Raw genomic sequence first — 18480 nt, 5'->3', positions numbered from 1 at the left:
ACACAAGAAACAAAAACTTCAGAAAAACACTAGACAACGCAACAATTTTATCATTCACTGAGACAGTAGATAATGATCCTATGAATTTTGCAGAAGAAGAAAAGCATATAAATATACAGAACATTTGGAGATTAGGGTTTCCCTAGGCGGCTGTACTTTATTATGGGCTTTACTTGGCCCAATTAAACTATATGGGCCAACCTTCCGTGACCCAACAAACAACTTAGATACTGTATAAAAACAAACACTCTTTCTGGCTAAACCAGTAAAAAGAAAGAAGGATCCAAAACCTTTAAAAGCAAAGAAAAGAAGTATCAACCAATAAAATGACGATGGAGCTTGTGTTCATCCCGTCGCCAGGAATCGGTCATCTCAGATCAACCGTCGAGTTAGCCAAGCAACTAGTCAACGGTGATGAACGTCTTTCCATCACCGTCATCATCATCCCTCGATCTTCCGGTGGCGACGCCAGTGATTTCGCCCAAATCTCTTCCTTCTTCACCCCGTCTCAAGATCGTCTCCGTCACGAGACCATCTCCGTCGCGGATAATCCTACCGGTGAACGCCTCCCGACTCAAGTCTACATCGCCAATCAAAAGCCACAAGTGCGAGATGCAGTCGCGAAACTCCTCGATCCAAACTCGCCGTCGTCTCCGCCGCGGCTCGCCGGATTCGTCATCGACATGTTCTGTATCTCGATGATGGATGTAGCTGATGAATTCGGAGTTCCGACTTACATGGTGTACACATCTAACGCCGCGTTCCTTGGATTCTCGCTTCATCTCCAGAAGATGTACGACGAGAAGAAGCTCGACACGAGCGAGTTGAGTGAGTCGGTCAACGAGTTGGAGATTCCGTGTTTGACCCGTCCTTATCCCGTTGAATGTCTTCCATACATTTTCGTTTCCAAGGAGTGGCTACCGTTATTTCTAGCTCAAGCAAGAAACTTCCGAAAGATGAAGGGTATTTTGGTAAATACCGTTGCTGAGCTGGAGCCTCACGCTTTGAATGTTTTATCACGTGATGACGGTGGTGATCTTCCTCGCGCTTACCCTATAGGACCAGTGCTGCATCTCCAAAACGGATCTCGCGATGACGACGGCGGGAAGGAGTCGGAGATTTTGCGGTGGCTCGACGAGCAACCGGAGAGATCAGTAGTGTTCCTCTGTTTCGGTAGCTTGGGAGGTTTCAGCGATGAACAAACTAGAGAAATCGCCGTGGCCTTAGATCGCAGCGGTCACCGGTTTCTCTGGTCGCTCCGTCGCGCATCGCCGAATATATTGACGGAGGGACCCGGAGACTACACAAATCTGGAGGAGGTTCTCCCGGAGGGATTCTTGGATCGGACGTCGGATAGAGGGAAGGTGATCGGGTGGGCTCCGCAAGTGGCGGTGCTGGCGAAGCCGGCGATTGGTGGATTTGTTACTCATTGTGGATGGAACTCGATGCTTGAGAGCTTGTGGTTCGGCGTTCCGATGGTGACGTGGCCGCTCTACGCGGAGCAGAAGGTGAATGCGTTCGAGATGGTGGACGAGCTGGGATTGGCGGTGGAGATACGGAAGTTCATTAGGGGAGATTTGTTGGAGGGGGTGATGGAGACGGTTACGGCGGAGGATCTAGAGAGAGCGATAAGGCGTGTGATGGAGGAAGATAGTGACGTCAGGAACAGAGTGAATGAGGTGGCTGAGAAGTGCCACGTGGCGTTAATGGACGGAGGAACGTCGAAGGCGGCTTTAAGAAAGTTTATTCAAGACGTGCTCGAGAATGTTGTGGTCTAGGTTCATTGGAGGGAAAGTTGAAAGGAGATTTGAGTTTTGCATGTTCACTATGAGATGCTTTGACTTTGTTTTGTTTCCCATGTGTTTTGTATGTTACATCTCGTGAATTCGCCCCGCAAATGGTTTACATGTGTATGAAATGTAGTATAAAACTATTAATGAGCTTTGAATAGTATTTCAACAATAATTTTTACAAAATCTATACTATTAAAATAAAAACTAGATTTTGACCCGCGCTTGGGAATCGCGGATTTATTTTTGATTTATTTTTAATAATTAGAGAAATTTTGGTTTTGAATCATATAATTTTGATGATTGTATGACAAATATATCTGGTTTGCGTAGGCACTATTGATTTATATGAAATTTAATCATGTGTTTTGTGTTTTTGTGGAATTTGTTCAAAATCTATTTGAAGATTAATTTGTGTTTATTAGTATAGAAATTTGAAAATAAGGTAGATATAGTGTTATCAGCAAATATTTTTGCTACATTTATTTGTATGTATATCAAATACCAAACTACCCAAATATAAACCCAAGTAGTTAAAATATTAGTTCCTCAAAAAAAAAAGTAGTAAAAATATTCTTTTTTATTTTTAATAGTATCTATATATAAATATAAGCAAAATTATCAATTTGATACATATGTTTCATTATTAAAAGTTAGAGTTTTAAAATAAGTGTTTATTTATGTATATAATAGTCTTAAGTTTCTGGGCTTTTTCATTATTTAAATTTAAAATGGGTCTAAATTTAATTTTGTTTAAATTATGTTCCGGCCCAACCCCAGTCAACAAATTCTTTCTGCCGGCAACAAAGAGATAAAGACTTCTTCTTGTTTATATCGAAAGTTAAAAAAAAAATCTCCGACGGTGATTCATTGTTTCGTAGGAGTTCGCCGCCGAGTGGTTCCTCTAAGATCTGAACGGGTAAATCTTCTCTCCCTTATTTCTTCTTCATACCGCTTGAAGAATGTTCTACTTTTCCATTTTTATTTTGTAAATAGAGATAAGTATCAATGAATCATCGGGTATTTGAAGTAAAGCAAAGAACCGTGTTAGCCAATTCACCCATGTAAGTCTTTTTGCATGAGACATAGCTTTTTCGTACCCTTTAAAAAATATTAATGAAAATATTTCTGTTAGTGTATTTCTTTAAAATAAAAATAAACATAGAGATCTATAATCGCAAATCTATATAGAGGAAAACACACTTACATGTACATTCGATAGGATTACTTCCAGTGAATCACCAGCAATTTTATTCCATTGTCTCCACTCACTTTCACTTGTACACGTCAAACCGTCTTGTGTGGTTCGACGTCTTTCAAGAATGACATCTGAATCGAGATGGTCAGTTTAACCATGTTTTTGGAATAGTTTGTTTGCTTTTTTTTTCTGATGTTTTTTTTGTTTTGATAGAGTTGATGTTAAAAGGATATCAAGATGGTCAGTATTTATAATAAGAGAGGTATGTAGTCGATGAAGGTTAAGAGAAGCTCGGATATAATATTTGGTAATCAATGTAGGTAACCAAAAATCTTGGTAGAGAATATAAGTAGAATTGATTAGATATTTTGTTTGATAGAAATAAGGAAAATTATGTATTTCTGTCATAATAAAAAGCCTTGTAGACCAAGTTATTTAATTATTTTGTGTTTTTTGTTTTGTTTGATAATCGTATATATTGTTGACAACAAATCTAAGAATATATCTAGTTAGCATATTCACACTATATTCGTTCTTGTTTACATATTTTGTTATGATTTTAAATTTTAAAATTTAAAATTGTGATATAGGAACAAACCTTATCGTTTAAATTTGTGATTAGAAACAATCTTTTTCAAATTGTACCATTTTTATGTATTTGAAGTTAATCGTATATATTTTATAACATAATATGTGATGAATCCGTAAATATTACATCATGTATAATATAATATGTGAATAATGCGGTATGATCATGTGAAAACTATGGTGGTTTAGGTCTTTAATACAGTCATGTTTGATTTTTTAATAAGTGATATTTCAAGAAGTGTGTCGACATATGAGTTCTTTTGTTTCAGGAAGAGAAGACATGCAAGGACAACATGAGACCATCCAAGAAGGTTTTTGATTTTAACAAACAGAAGTTTAGCAATCGCATGATGAAGTATAATTCGTATAAGTTTCATAAGCGTAATTTTTATAATCTTGGTATTAATGTGACATGTTTAGAAATCGTAGTGGCTTATAGTTTTGGTATAATGTTTTAGTGATCGATTTAAATGGTACAAATTTAGATAATGTAACCGATTTTCTGGTTAGAGTAAAAACTGGATACATATATAGGGTTAAATGTTGGTCACATGCTGTTATAATATATAGGGGAAGACCAAAATATAATAAAAGAAAAGGGTCCAAACAACTTTCATAAGTAGATTTATTAAAACTCCTTCCCTTTTAATAGTATTGATATTCTGAAAAAATCTATTTATGCAAAGTCGTTGCACCTTTTCATTAGATTTAATTTTTGCACCTTTTCATTAGATTTAATTTTTGTTGGTCTTACCTTATACATTTGTAACAATAAGCTAATCAATACCACATATTTACCTGGCTTTTATTCCTTCTTAATAGCATTGCTTTGTTACTGAAGTCAGAGTTAATCAAATTATGGTAACTCAGATCTTGTGCATCTCATGTATGCAGCCTATACACTATTTTATTGGTTATTGTATATACTTCTACCTTAAAACGAACTATATGTTTAATTTAACACAATATATAGATTTCTAATAATACAATTATCCAATTAAAAACATGGTTCTATTTTTTTTTGTTATTATTACTCTTCATTTTATATAATACACTTTTTCTACCAAAAAACTTTGTCTTTCATAGTAGTGACATTTAATAAATAACTAGGTTAAGATCCGCGCCTTGCGCGGAATAAATATTATTTATAAATTATTTTTAAGTATTACATATTTTTTACATATTATGAAATAATAAATATATTGAATAATTAAAAATTTATTAACTATTACGTATATAATTAAATTGGTACAAATACTTAAATAAATTTTATTTATCCAGACAAACACTTTTTCTATTTTATATGTTATAAAATTAAGTTTAATTGATATTAACATGGATATATAGTACATTTTTAATATTGACATCTGTTAAAAAATATTTTATACTCATATTATTTTTGATCGTTTGTATTTCTTAATAACAAAAATTTTAAATCAATGATAACAATAAAAACTTTATGGGATGTTTAATAGTTTTAGTAATTTATAATTTAAAAACATTCAATACAAAGTTTAAAATCTAAATATTAAGTTGTAAATAATTGTTCAAAATGTTTATCAAAAAAATTCAAATCAAATTCGAAATTAAAATACTTATGTATTTTATATGGTATATAATTTATTTTTAAAAAATATTAATATGCATATATATAATATTTATTAAATGAGACTTCCTACTTATGTAATTTCATAATCATTTGTATCTTGTTATAACATAAATTTTAAACCATGGATCAAAAAAATTTCAGTGTGAGATTTTTAACAACTTTAGTTATTTATATTCGTTTTTTAAAATTCAAACTATAACATATACGAAAAAATCTAAATTTTTATTATATAGTTAATGTGGTTGTTTAATTTATTTTAAAATGAATTAAAAATTATAGAGAATATACTGATTTTTATCAAATATTTATTATTCAAAATCATTAATTGTCATATATACTTTAGCCATATTAGGTAATTCCGTGATTTTTATTTAAGGAAACAATGAAGAACATTTATGATTAATTTATGATTAATTTAATAAAAAGCTTATTATATATTTATATGGACCAACATAGTTTTCTAAGGATTCTAAAAATGATTGTGGTGATGACATGTGGATACAAAATATGTTGTAATGTTTCTCTTTTAATATATAGGGGATGTTATACACTATATTTTATGCTCAGGATTTACAATATTTATATATTAATTATTAAATGAGTTGGTATATATTGTATCTTTAAACATATTGTACTATGTCATCTTACATTATATAGTTTCAAAATTTTGAAAAAAATTAATAAAATTAGTTTTGCAAATCATATGTTAAAAAAAATTATATATATATATAAATTACGTTGACCTATTTTTTATAAAATGTATTATAGTAAAAAATATTAAGAAATTTTAAAACTATTAAAAACCTACAAAATGTTCTATTGAATTAAATAAAAATATCTACCAAGTGAATCTTAAACTATATCAATTTAAAAATATGTAACTCTTTTGTTATTTTCTAAAGAGTTAAATAAAAATATCTACCAAGTGGATGCATTGTTGTTATTTTCTCCCCATTCGTGGCAGCTGGGAAAGAAATGTGATAGTAGTTGCTTCCTTACATTGAACCGAAGTAGTTTGGGCTGTGATAGCCTAGTGTTTTCCGTTATGGATCCTACCTACCTTCAAAATCTTTCCCTTGGGTTGGGTGATAGTTTTGCAGGGAGCATTGTGTCGTCAATGGAAGTCTTCCGTTTCATTAGTTCGTGTACGAACTCGTATTTGGATACTCAAGACTCACCGGTATTACAAGGTTTTACCTCTCGGATTTATGACCTCTCTGCCTTTGTTGCAGTGTGTCTAACCCTGTTGGTTGCACTAGTTGTGATCATATCAATAGGTATCTCTAAGCTTGTCTACAAGGTAGACTGTCAAGAACTCACTAACCTTCTTTCAGAGAGTTGGTCATTCGATGTTCACCGGATCTTACTCGCTATTCGATCCCTTATCTTTTCCTTTGTTGCTTTATATGCTCATTTATCTTGTTGTTGTGCTTATGTTATGGCAAACTCTTTGGCTTGTGATGCCTTCCTATGTTGTAACACCTCCTCCTCTAATGGAGTTCTAAACGTTTAAGTTAATGAAGTAATGTTTGACCAAAAAAAAAAAAAACACTTCAGTAGTGGTAAATATGCTTGACTATCTCAGTATATTACTAAAGTATTACTAAAGCGTTATTCATAATTGGCGAAAGCAAGGCGGCAACACACATAATAAACCATATGAGTACACACAATATTAAAGTTTTAAACGCACCAAAAAGACAACATAAAACACAAACCATTTCACAGAAATGCAAAATCACAACAATCTATTAAATCAGACATATAGCTTTATTTAGATATCAAGGACAGCTTTCCTCCATAAACTGAGATGTTACTTACTGGTTGGATTCTTGTTTAGATCAACACCGGAGGATTTAGGACGGCATAAGCAAGCAAGTCTTGCTCACATAGGAAAACAGGCATGTCTTGTTCGGGTAAGCCCACCCAAGCTTCGACATCTTCACCATCCTTTGAATCTATCAGAACCACGAACACCATGTTATCGTAGACGGTATGTGAAGAAGGTCCCATCCAGACCGGATTACCCCATCTGAAATCAACCTCGTAGAAAGGCTTCTTACACCAGCTAGACATTGTGTATAAGTCTACGTCCGGTTTGTAGCACTCCGACACAAAATCTCCCATTACAGTCAGCAAGTTCTGGCCAAGTGTGGTGGTGGTGATGTTAGTAGTATCATTATCGCACCCTTGGAGATTTTCTTTGATCATCTCGCTGAATTCTTCTTTGGTCTTTCTAAAGTCAGCCACCATTTCGTCGATCTCTAACTCGCTCTCTGCCCCTTTCTTGACAAAGAAACAAGTTTGTAGATTCCCTATGGAGTCTTGTGGCAAAACATTAGAGGGGATCCTAAGCCTCAAGTCCATCGCTTGAGTCATAACCGTTGACTTTGGGGATAACGAGTTAGACCGTGAGGCGTTTGCAGCACATCTCCAAATAAGCGACATGATGGCTTCCACGCGCGTAGGTGCCCGGACGCTTTCGCTAGCCGCCTTGCATTTAAGCTCATCGATCTTTGAGGATTTGAAGACGAGTCTATTGGTTACACATTTTCCTTGAAGCTCGTAAACGTCATCGATAGAAGGAGACTTGAAGGAGGTATCTGGAGGAGGGTATATTGTGGCTCCTGCAAAGTGAGGAGTACATGTTGATGTTGTAGTCCCTTTTGCTGTAGCCGCCCAGGCTTGTACGAAGGTCAACAATGAGGTCGCGTCGCAAATCTGGTGAGAGATGCCAACAGTGACCGCGACTCCAGATCCTGACCCGAACAAACTGACCTTGACTCTCAGCAACGGCCACGTCCCAGCAGATTCTCCCTCCTCGATCTCGGGGAGGAATGCTGCAAGAGAGTCTGTACTGAGGTTTCTCAGGAAATCTGAGAGAAGGAGATCGGTTCGTGCCTCAGTGAAGATCACTCCTTCGTCGTTGCAGCATATAGAGAGGCCTTCTTGTCGTCCAGCTAGAGGGTAGAAACGTGACAGAGTCTCGGACAGAGAGGTTTTCAGCCTCCGGGATATGATCTCCGGTGACTCTCTGGCTGTGGATTTGTACAAGAAGGTGGTTGCAACGTAAATGGCTGGACAGGTGAGATCCAACAAGGAAAGTTGAAGGCGGTCATGAGGTGCAGGTGAAGAAGGCTTGATCACTTCTCTTCCGGTCTCTTCTAGCTTCACTTCCATTGTCTTTCTTTGATACCTCAAAGTCAAGTTTTAATTCAAAGTTGTTGAATGATGCCTATTTGTTTTCAAACCGAAAAACATAAAACGTGGGAAAAGAAGAGTAACAAGTCAAGGTAACTGTTTTTTTGGTATGAAAAAGTCTTTGAGTTTACTTGTTGTATAGCCTAAGTATAAGTCAAAAATTATGGGCTATATACAGAAACTAGTATCCCTAAGTCTAAAATAAGGCTATGGCATAGAGAAGATCGAGAGTGTTCTGTTTTCTCTATAAAAATGTAGTGGCTAATGTTGTGTAATGTAAGCAACCAGTTTGACAAACCTTCCAACTTCAATGAAATATGTATGTAGATTTAGAAAGAATTTATTTGGCTAGAAAAGTAAGTGAACCGTTGTAAACTAATGTGCATATAAAAAAGGTGACCGGAACATGTTTGTTTGTGCGTAATAATGCAATTTCAGATAAAATGAAAGCGTAAATGATATTCCAACAGGTTTACATTTCTCGTTTCAAATCTTTATTAACGAAACAACAGATTTTATTTGATTACATAATTTAGAGTTTAGACCAAGACACAAGGATTCAAGGAAGCAAAGGCGAGAAGTTCCGGGTTCTGCTCGAGCGATGACATGTTCTCTTCAGGCAGCGTGACAAAAGCTTCAATCCCATGTCCGTCCTTGGAATCGATCAACATGGCAATGTTTTCAAACGTGGGAGCCACATTTCCAACAACCCAAACAGGGTATCCCCATCCAAAGCTAGCCTCGTAAAGTGGTAATTTGCACCAGCTACTCACTGTGTAGGGCTCGTGTGTCTCGTAGCTCATCCGGGCATAATTAGTGAGCATCAGATTAGCTAGTTTAGAACCAATCATCGAAGATGAACCATCCCCGACGTCTTGGATCATAGTTTGTAAGTCCTCCTTCTTTTTCTGTAAGTCTCTAGTGGCCTCTTCAATTTTCACTTCCTCTCCTTGACCAGTACTTAATACCACAGAGGAGAACATGACGTTCCCGATCAGGCTTTCTGGGAGAAGGGACGGTAGCTTGGAGCGCAAGTCAGCGAGCTGGATCAGAACTTTGCGACCACAAGTGTCTAAGAATGAAGCAGAGACGAAGCACTTCCAGAGAAGGGCGGTGACGCTCTCTACACGCGTAGGTCGGTCTGCGGATTCTGGACTAGTGGCTTTGGTCTTGAGCTCTTCCAACTTAGCTGCACTGAAGACGAATCTCTTCGTGATGCTGCTTCTCTTGTTGGCTTTTTCGTCCACCGGAAGCTTATAGGTCTCATTGGCTGGTGGGTAAAAATTCGCTGCGGCAAACTTAGGATCCATCACCGTGTTCCCGGCCTCTCCGCGAGCCTCAGCAGACCAAGTCCGAATGAAAGTCGACATGGAGGCTGCATCGGCGATTTTGTGAGTGATGCAGACTCCGATGGCCATGCCTCCGCATTGGAAGTAAGTCGCCTTCACGAGCAACATTGGCCAGGTGGAAGCAGCCTCGTATGGGTTGACTACGGCGTCTAGAGGAAGCAACTGTTGGAGGGCATTGAGATCTGGAGATGCGAGAAAACCAGAGAGGGAACAGTTATCGACACGAGCGTCGACGAAAACAGCTCCTTCGTCGTTACAGTCGACAGTCACTCCGTTGATTCTTCCCGCGAGGGGGTAGAATTTGGTCAAGGTTTCGGACAGAGAAGTCTTGAGTTTGTGGGAAGTGTGTTCTGGTGAGATCAACTCATCTTTGGCGTAGAAGAGATAGGCGACTGTGTAAATGGGAGGGAGGAAGTGGTCATAGATAGAGAGTTGGAGAGTTCGGAGATCATCTGGGGTTGTGGAAGATGGTTTTATGATTTCCTTACCGGTGGTTTCAACCTTCATCGTCTCTTGCTAGTGTTACTCTTTTTTTTCTTCGGTTGATCCTCTGTGTTATTCGGATGCAGAGTAGTAGTATTCGTTTTTATACAAGTGCTCGTATATTATAACATTTTGACCCTAAAGAAACAAGATTATCTCATATACACATTATATTTTACTTATTTATTTTAGCTATGCTATTAAATTTTAAATTATTAAGAACAAAAATCATTTAATAAGAAGACATGTGCCATAAAAGCAACCTCATTGCTAACAGTATTTTAACTTCATATCAAGATTTAATAATAAAAATATTTTAATAAAATTTGTTTAATTGTTCAAAAAATATTTAAGCCACTTGTGGATGAACAAGTCTCAAATGAGATCTTCACACACACACACACACACACACACACACACACACACTCACAAACACACACACACACACACACACACACACACACACACACACACACACACACACACACTCACAAACACACACACACACACATATATATATATATATAAAATGATTTCAAATTTTTCCCTTTCTCATTTTTTATTTTATATTGATACATATTCATTTGGATACCTATTATCTATCAATAGAGTTACTTAATAAAAATATATCATAAAGTTTTTAATGTAAAAACTCTGCTCTCTTTTCCTTTTTGCTACTGTTTTTATTCTTAATTAATACATTACTAGGTGATTTTCCCGTGCTCATGGACGGGGATAAAATCTTTTGAAGTAAATATACTATAATAATTGATTGATATTTACTTTTAATTTTAAATTAATTTATAATTTGTATGCATCATTAATATTTATAATATTATATTATTTCAATAATACATATGATTTTATATATTTTATATTTAATCGGTTTGTTATTTTTACAGTCAATTTAGTTATCATTTGCGTAATTTGGATTGCATCTCTGAATTCAACTATAATATTTTTTATTCTAAATATATTAAAATTTTGATTAATTTCTTATTTGCATTTAGGTGGTTGTTGTCTTAAATATGTAAATATATTTTATGAAGATTATGTATAACTTCAGATATTTTGTGCTTAGAATAAAAAAAATAAAATAAACTAAAGTGTCTGATTCCAGATTACATAACTTAATATAAAGATAATATTCTGAAGTCTCATGCATATATATATAAATTTTAGAAAAGAACTAAATTTTAACAGTTGTTTAATATTTTATTTTCATTTTAATATGTTTGAGTTGTTCTATGATTTATATTTATAAAATAAATTACTATTCTTATAAACTTATATATTCTTATCGTAGTTAAATCTATGATTTTAGATATAAGTTAGATTAATCGAATCACTCATGTTGTGAGTATTATCGTATAAACGTGCATGTATTTTCATAATATTTATCAAATTATATATTGATGTTTTTAAAAATATATTATAAAATAAAGTGATGCTCAATAGGAAGTTACATACATAAGTTGGTGATACATTTCTCGAAGCTCATGAACACTTATTAATATTTACAATAATTAAATTATTCTATAAATTCTAAATAATTTTATTCCTTTGATTTATTGAATGGAAACTAAAATTTATTTTAAATAATATTAAAAATGAGAATTCAGATTTGCTTTGGTATTTTGATTATGGCTATATTAAGTTCCACAAACATAAAATTTAAAAGAAATTTAATATTAAGAAAACAAGTAACTTTAATAATGATAAATTATAATATATCTATTTTGCAACTATTTGATTTTTTTTTGTTTTTTAATATCTCTTAAAAATAAGCAATAAACAAAATTGTGATTTTATTTGAAAATAATATTATATAAGTAAAATATAATTTATCGATATTGTTTTTGATGTAATTGGAAGCTATTATAGTCAACAAAATATATGAAACATAAATAAAACACTTCAATAATACTAATTATAAACTATTTTTAGTCAATTAAACATATATCAATTTATGTTTCTCAATTATTTTGTGTAATCTTCTAAGAAAATAGATAGATATATAAAAATACTTCTATTAGTTTGAATTTTTTTTGTATTGTTTAAAAATATGTTTTGAAAGAAATGTTATTTTTTTTTCTAATATCAAGATTATCTGTGTAAAATCTTTTTTTAATGAAATCACATTATAGACAAATTTATGTTTTTCATCTAAGAAAATATAGATATAAATAAATTATTTAATACTTCAAAAGTATATTTTATGTTATTTAAAAATATTTTTTAAATGTAATATTACTATTTTGTGAACTTTCCTTTTTTTTGAAATCATATTATATATACATATATTTTCGTTTTCAATTTTTCTTTTTTTTTTTACTTTATAAAAAAATTAATTTTTATTATATGTATATGTTTTTGGAAAATTTTTAAAAGGAAACTAACTAAATAAATAAATAATAGTATTTAATATTTTTAATTCATTAAGAATATCAGTGTAATCAACCATCGTGAGAGTTAATATGAGAACAACACATAGAAAACTGACTTCTCAAATAATATTATAGAGATTTATTGAGAACTTGTTAAGACAGTATCAGAAGTGCTCTTAACTAAAACATAATCTTACATTAATATGTATATGGTGTGATAAAACATAGCAGTAAAAATAGTTGTTAGCTAAGACTGTAATAGTCTCTTCTAGGTCACCCGCTAAAAAGCAGAGGTAGACACGGATCAAATATCTAGGGTTTCAGAAATATTTTGATTCGACTGTTCGTCCAAATAATCAATTATCTGATCCGATTCGATCATTATCCATCAGGATATTCGATGTCTTGGATATCCGGAAAATTTTAGGTTTTTAACCGAATATCATATTCGCCGTATAAATTTAAAAAAAATCTAAAGTAAAGTAATAATATTTATGAAAAAAAAATATTTAGTTTTTAAAATTCCAATAAATAATATAATAAATATAATATTATAAAACCTATACAAATACAATATTTATATAAATTAAATATAGGATTCGTTAAATATATATAAGTCGCCAAAAAAATGTATATACATGCATATTGTGAATTAGATCCGATATCTGTTTATTAAAATACTAGTATTTACGATTTATTTTGTTTTTGAGGATATTGCATATTAGCATTTGATTTTTTTGTAGAGTTATAAATATTAAGATTTTTTTGTTTTGAATCGGAACAATAATGAATCAAAATTTATAGATGTTTTGTACAGTCCTATTAAAAAGTTGAGACAGTAAGAAAAGAGAGATTTTGTTAGATACTGGCGATACAAAATGACAATTTAGAAGGTAAGATGTCGATAATAAAAATTTATGGATATTTTGTAATCCTATTAAAAAGTTGAGACACTAACAAAAGAAAGATTTCGTTAGATATTGGCCATACAAAATGACAAGTTAGAGGGTAAAATGTCGATTAAACTCTTGCGTCAGTTATTTAATATTATTAGTTTTTGCGGATCTTGTCGGCGTTAATCTATTTTTTTCATTTTGCTGATATGTATAATGTATTATTCGTTGTTATCCTCTAGTTGGATGTATAATAAAAACAAGAGTTCCTTGATTCATGTCACATCTTTTGTCGTATGTAGAATGCCAAATCCTAAATGATCCTCTTGAGACGTACACTCTTACGACTTACAAGATAGAGAAATTAATGATAGTGGAGAAATGTGCGACTTTCAACATTATGTAAATGCACTTGAGAGCTGGAAATCTGATGCAGACACGGGTCAAGTGGCTTTGATCGGAGTACTTGGTTAGACTGGCATAGACTTGAATATGCAAGATATGTCCCATCAGGTTTTGTGAAGAATCTGACTTGTAAAATCAATATCTCTTTGGTCTGTGAAGTTTTTATGTTGATTCAATTTTGACATGATGGTCTTATGAGTTGCATATCCACTACAAGAAAACAGCGGCATACCAAGGGAAAAAAATCGTCGGTATGTCGTCGGAATAGTGTTATTCCGACGACATACCGACGAAACAAGTCCTCGGAAATAACTTTTCGGAAATTCATTTTTCCTCGGAAATTCCTCGGAAATTTCCGACGGAATTCCGAGGAAATGAATTTCCGAGGAAACTCTGAGGACCACAAGTTCGTCGGAAAGTTCCTCGGAATATACTGAGGGAGGACTTCCTCAGAATATTTCGATGGACTTTTCGATGGTCCAATCCTCGGAAGTCCCGACGAAATATTCCTCGGAAATTTCATCGGGAATTTCCGAGGAAAGGAGCCCTCAGAAAATTCCGAGGAATGGTCCCTCGGTATATTCCGACGACAAATTCCGAGGAAATGGTCGTCGGAAATTTCCGAGGGTTCGTTTCCTCGGAATTTAAAAAAAAAATATATTTTTTTTTAAAAATTAAAATTTTTGAAATTTAAAATTAAAATTAAAAACATATTAGATAATATTCAAAGTTGTACAAACAAAAATAAAACATTCCGAGTTTTTGAAAAAAAAAAAAACTACAGGTCTTGAATGTTCGGGAACACTTCGTTCGGGTACATCCTCTTCATCATCTCCATCATTTGCTCGTTCAGCCTCTTCTGTGTCTCATAGCCCGCCTGTTGAGCTGCCGTCTGGATCTCCAACACAGATATGCGATCATCCTTGTCCTTCAACTGAGCCGTAAGTATTTCTGGATCAACATAGCAGCCGACCGGGAGCGACGATCCAAACCGACCAAACATCCCTTCTTCTTTGGAACCGACTGAAATAGAAAGTAGCCAAATTTAAATAATATAAAAAGATGATAAAAAAAATCAAGAAATAAATGAATTGAACTTAAAAAAAAAGAACTTACCGATTCAACGATTTCGTTGATTCGAACCCGGGACAAGTTGGTCGAAGCCGTAGAATCGTCATCATCGGTTTGAAGCTAAGACACTTCGTCGTGCACCTGAGTTTGGACCAGGCTGACCACGTCCCTCACAAGACCATCATCAATCTGGCCGGTCTTCTTGTTGGTATACGCCCTTTTCATTAGGGCGAGATCATCAACCGGCTCGCCATCATTTTCTTCCGCCTTGAAAAAAACATAAATTAAACAAACATTAGAAATTAGAAGAAATGCACAAAAAATAAAATTTCAAAACTTAAATAATTGAAGAAAAAGCGGCTGAACTTACCATGCGATCCCCCAGAGTGGCAACAGATTGAGCACCCAAGTTATGCTTGTAAACGCCCTTCCCTTTACGGTCGCTCTTGCGGTTGTTGGAGTTGGTGGAAGAAGTTTCTTTCGTCTCTTCCTTATCCCAATGCGCACACAACTCCTTCCAGACCGTGTCGTTCATCGACTTTGGGACTTTTTAATAAAAAAAAAAGTTTAATAAATTAAAAAAATAGTTTAATAAATTAAAAACTGTTTAATAAGTTAAAAACTACCTTGTTTATTTCCCACTTCTTCTTCCATTCGTGGATCTGCTTCCCATAGTTGTCCATAACTTTATGGACGAAGTGGTGATAGATAGAGAGCGTATCATCGGAATTCCAGTTGAATTCTTGCTGAAAAAAAACACAATTAGTAGAAAATTTATATTAAAGATTAAAAATATAAGTAAAAAATTAGAATACTTACCGCAAACTGACGAAACCACAGATGCTGCTTCTCGGTAGGGAAGTCAGTGAAAGTCAGATGTCCCTTGTCGAGGGCCGAGTACATCATACAGTTGATCCATGCGCTTATCCCGTTCCCGGATCGGTTGAACCTAAAAAAAAGAACAAATTATTAATAATGAATCAAATTTTAATGAAAAAAATTACGTTTAATTACCATGTTTGACCCCGTCCATGTGGATACGGAGTGAGATAGGGAAGATGGTCACGACCGGGCTGTCGAACCAACTCCGCAACACTCATCACTCCCGGAGGACCCGGAGGAGCAGGAGCAGGTGCAGCAGCGGGAGCGAGAGGAGCAGGAGCTGGAAATGGAGAGGGAGATGTATGGTAGGAGCTGTGGGGCGAAGCGGAATCCTGAATATGGCTGGACGAACCCCGAGACTGACTCCCCTTAATCACAAAAAAGTTTTATAGATATTAAAAATGTTTAATAAATATATAAATGATTTTATAATGCAAAAAATAGATATTATATACAAAAAACGTTTTCATATTGTATATATATAATTACAAATTAGATTTTTATAACCACAAAATTAATAAAAACTAAAACAAAAAAATTTAAATCAAGTGAAATACATAATCAAACTCGATTTTACACAATCCTACCATTCATCCTAACAAAAATCTATAAATCTCATTCCAAAATCATCAAATCTACTTAAAAACTTAACAAATCTAACCTAAGAGGGTGGGATAGGGTTCATACATGAAATTGAGGAGGATTAGGGCGGATTCGCCGGAAATCGTCGAGAGAGAAGGGTGGAGTCGCCGGAATTCGCGAGAGAGGAGAGAGTGTTCGGCGGAGAGGAAGAGAGAAATGGGGAAGAAGATCTGGTTCGACCTAATAAAAAGACGCGTCCGACGGAAACTATCCGTCGGAATTTCCTCGGAATTATTTAATATATCCGTCGGAATTTCCTCGGAAATCATTAATTCAATTTTCGCGAAATATTTGGCGGCTTGGTTTACCCGGTTAAATGAAAATATTCCGAGGAATCAGGTTTCCTCGGAATACCCTCTGTAATTACCGAGGAAATTCTGAGGAACCATGGTTTGGGGTTTCAAAACATCGATTTTTTCCCCGTATTTCATTTCTTATACAATTATAATGCATACCATTGGGGATTCTTTGTATAGATGATCATAAACCATGAAATAACAAAATTTCAAAAATAATTGTAAGTATTCCCTTTACCGTTTATTAAAGTGTATAAGTGTTTCTCTTATGTTGTGTGGTTTTCGTTCATGCAATCGTAAAAATGTTTGTTATTGGGTAAAACACCAAAGTTTGACTTCATAATCTGGTTAAGACACTTAATGAAGGTTATATACGTGTTATTCAATCCGCAAAACGTTGTTTTCGGTTAAAAACCCCTATTCCTCGGAATTTCCTCGAAATATTCCAAGGGAATTCCGAGGAAAATAATGGAATTTCCGAGGAAACCCCTACCTTCCTCGGAATTCCGTCGGAATATTCCGAGGAAATTCCGAGGAAAAGGACTCTATAATCAAATCCCTAAATCGACAAGGTCTATTCCGAAGAAATTCCGAGGAAAACCTATCTTCCCTCGGAATTTCCTCGGTATTTCTATTAAAAAAAAAAGTCGACGCTACTCTGTTTCCGAGTCATCATCACCAGATGAATCTGAATCTGGATCTTGGTGAAACTCTCCAATCATTGGTTCATCCTCTACGTGAACGGCGGTTTCTTCTCTGAAGTCGGTTAAATCGACTACAAGGCCAACTCCAGCTAAATCTTCTGCTGCACTTAAGTTTCCGGATGTGCTTGGTTGTAGTGGGTCTTCCAGCTCAGAACTTCCCTGAACTCGGCCTCTCGGGTTGAGTCTTGTAACAATAACCTATGGATCATCTCTGTTCCTTACCGGGGGTACTTGATATAACAAACCTGTAACATTTAAAAAATTATTAGTAAAATTATAAATTAATACACATGATGATGAATCCTTCTGAATAATTAACATTTAATTACCTGAACGGCCTGAGAAGCAAGAATGAAAGGATCATAATATTGCAGTTTCACCTCGAATTTACTGATGTAACACCAAATGCATCTGTTCTCACACCTCGATCTCGAGTGTTGTCGTGCCAATCACAATAGAAAACAGTACATCGCAATCTAACCATGCTCAAATACTTGATTTCCAAAATCTCATGTATGTGTCCGTAGTATACATCATCTCCTCTTCTGAGTTGTGAATGCATATCCTCGAGTACAAAATCTCGGATATGACTTCACAATAAAGTTTGGTCCAACGACCATCTCGCGTATCCAATCGTCAAATATTTCACCTCTGGCCAAACCAGCAGACACCTATTAATAGCACGTATATATGTTATATCAATAAATGTGAATTAGTATATATATGTGATAAATAATATTTTAATTTGTTTAAAGCACTCACATAAGTAAACATCCATCTAGCAAATTCTCTCTGCTTCATTTCTTCTAGTTCGTCCTCTGTGGCGTATCTATATTCGAGCCGCTTTTCTGCCATGAAAATCATGTACATATGATGACAATAATGTAATTAATTAAGATTTAAATTTCAACTTGTTAAAATAAAAATTTGTAAGCTAATTTATTTACCTCTCATATTGAAGAACATCTTCGCAGTTGGTGAG

The 18480-nt window shown here is 34.3% G+C and overlaps 3 protein-coding genes and 1 long non-coding RNA gene across 6 annotated transcripts; 1 reads left to right on the top strand and 3 right to left on the bottom strand.

The window, feature by feature from the left end:
* The first annotated feature begins 77 nt into the window (after positions 1-77).
* On the top strand, positions 78-1971 carry LOC103871003 (UDP-glycosyltransferase 71B5-like). 3 transcript variants are annotated; one of them, XM_033287496.1, is made up of 2 exons: positions 78-916; positions 1477-1965. In XM_033287496.1, the coding sequence occupies exons 1-2, from the start codon at positions 327-329 to the stop codon at positions 1568-1570; spliced, it is 684 nt and encodes a 227-aa protein (XP_033143387.1). In that variant the 5' UTR covers positions 78-326; the 3' UTR covers positions 1571-1965. The 3 variants fall into 3 exon arrangements, with proteins under 3 accessions (XP_033143387.1, XP_033143383.1, XP_009147461.1); XM_033287492.1 differs by having other exon boundaries at positions 78-963; positions 1506-1965; XM_009149213.2 differs by having other exon boundaries at positions 78-1971.
* Positions 1972-2530: 559 nt separating this feature from the next.
* Positions 2531-3839, bottom strand: LOC108871731. The gene is made up of 2 exons (XR_001958405.2): positions 2998-3839; positions 2531-2891 (listed from the first exon to the last, which is right to left on the bottom strand). It is a non-coding gene; the product is annotated as an uncharacterized LOC108871731 (long non-coding RNA).
* A 1838-nt stretch (positions 3840-5677) lies between these two features.
* LOC103870991 (BAHD acyltransferase BIA1) lies at positions 5678-8576 on the bottom strand. Its single transcript, XM_009149196.3, has one exon. It carries the CDS (start codon positions 8363-8365, stop codon positions 7022-7024), a length of 1344 nt encoding a protein of 447 aa, XP_009147444.1. The 5' UTR covers positions 8366-8576; the 3' UTR covers positions 5678-7021.
* A 242-nt stretch (positions 8577-8818) lies between these two features.
* On the bottom strand, positions 8819-10482 carry LOC103870979 (BAHD acyltransferase At5g47980). Its single transcript, XM_009149186.2, has one exon. It carries the CDS (start codon positions 10240-10242, stop codon positions 8926-8928), a length of 1317 nt encoding a protein of 438 aa, XP_009147434.1. The 5' UTR covers positions 10243-10482; the 3' UTR covers positions 8819-8925.
* Between the last annotated feature and the right edge of the window lie 7998 nt (positions 10483-18480).

This window comes from Brassica rapa, chromosome A01 (assembly GCF_000309985.2).
Source record: "Brassica rapa cultivar Chiifu-401-42 chromosome A01, CAAS_Brap_v3.01, whole genome shotgun sequence".
Lineage (NCBI taxonomy): Eukaryota > Viridiplantae > Streptophyta > Magnoliopsida > Brassicales > Brassicaceae > Brassica > Brassica rapa.
This window is presented reverse-complemented; position numbering and strand designations above follow the sequence as displayed.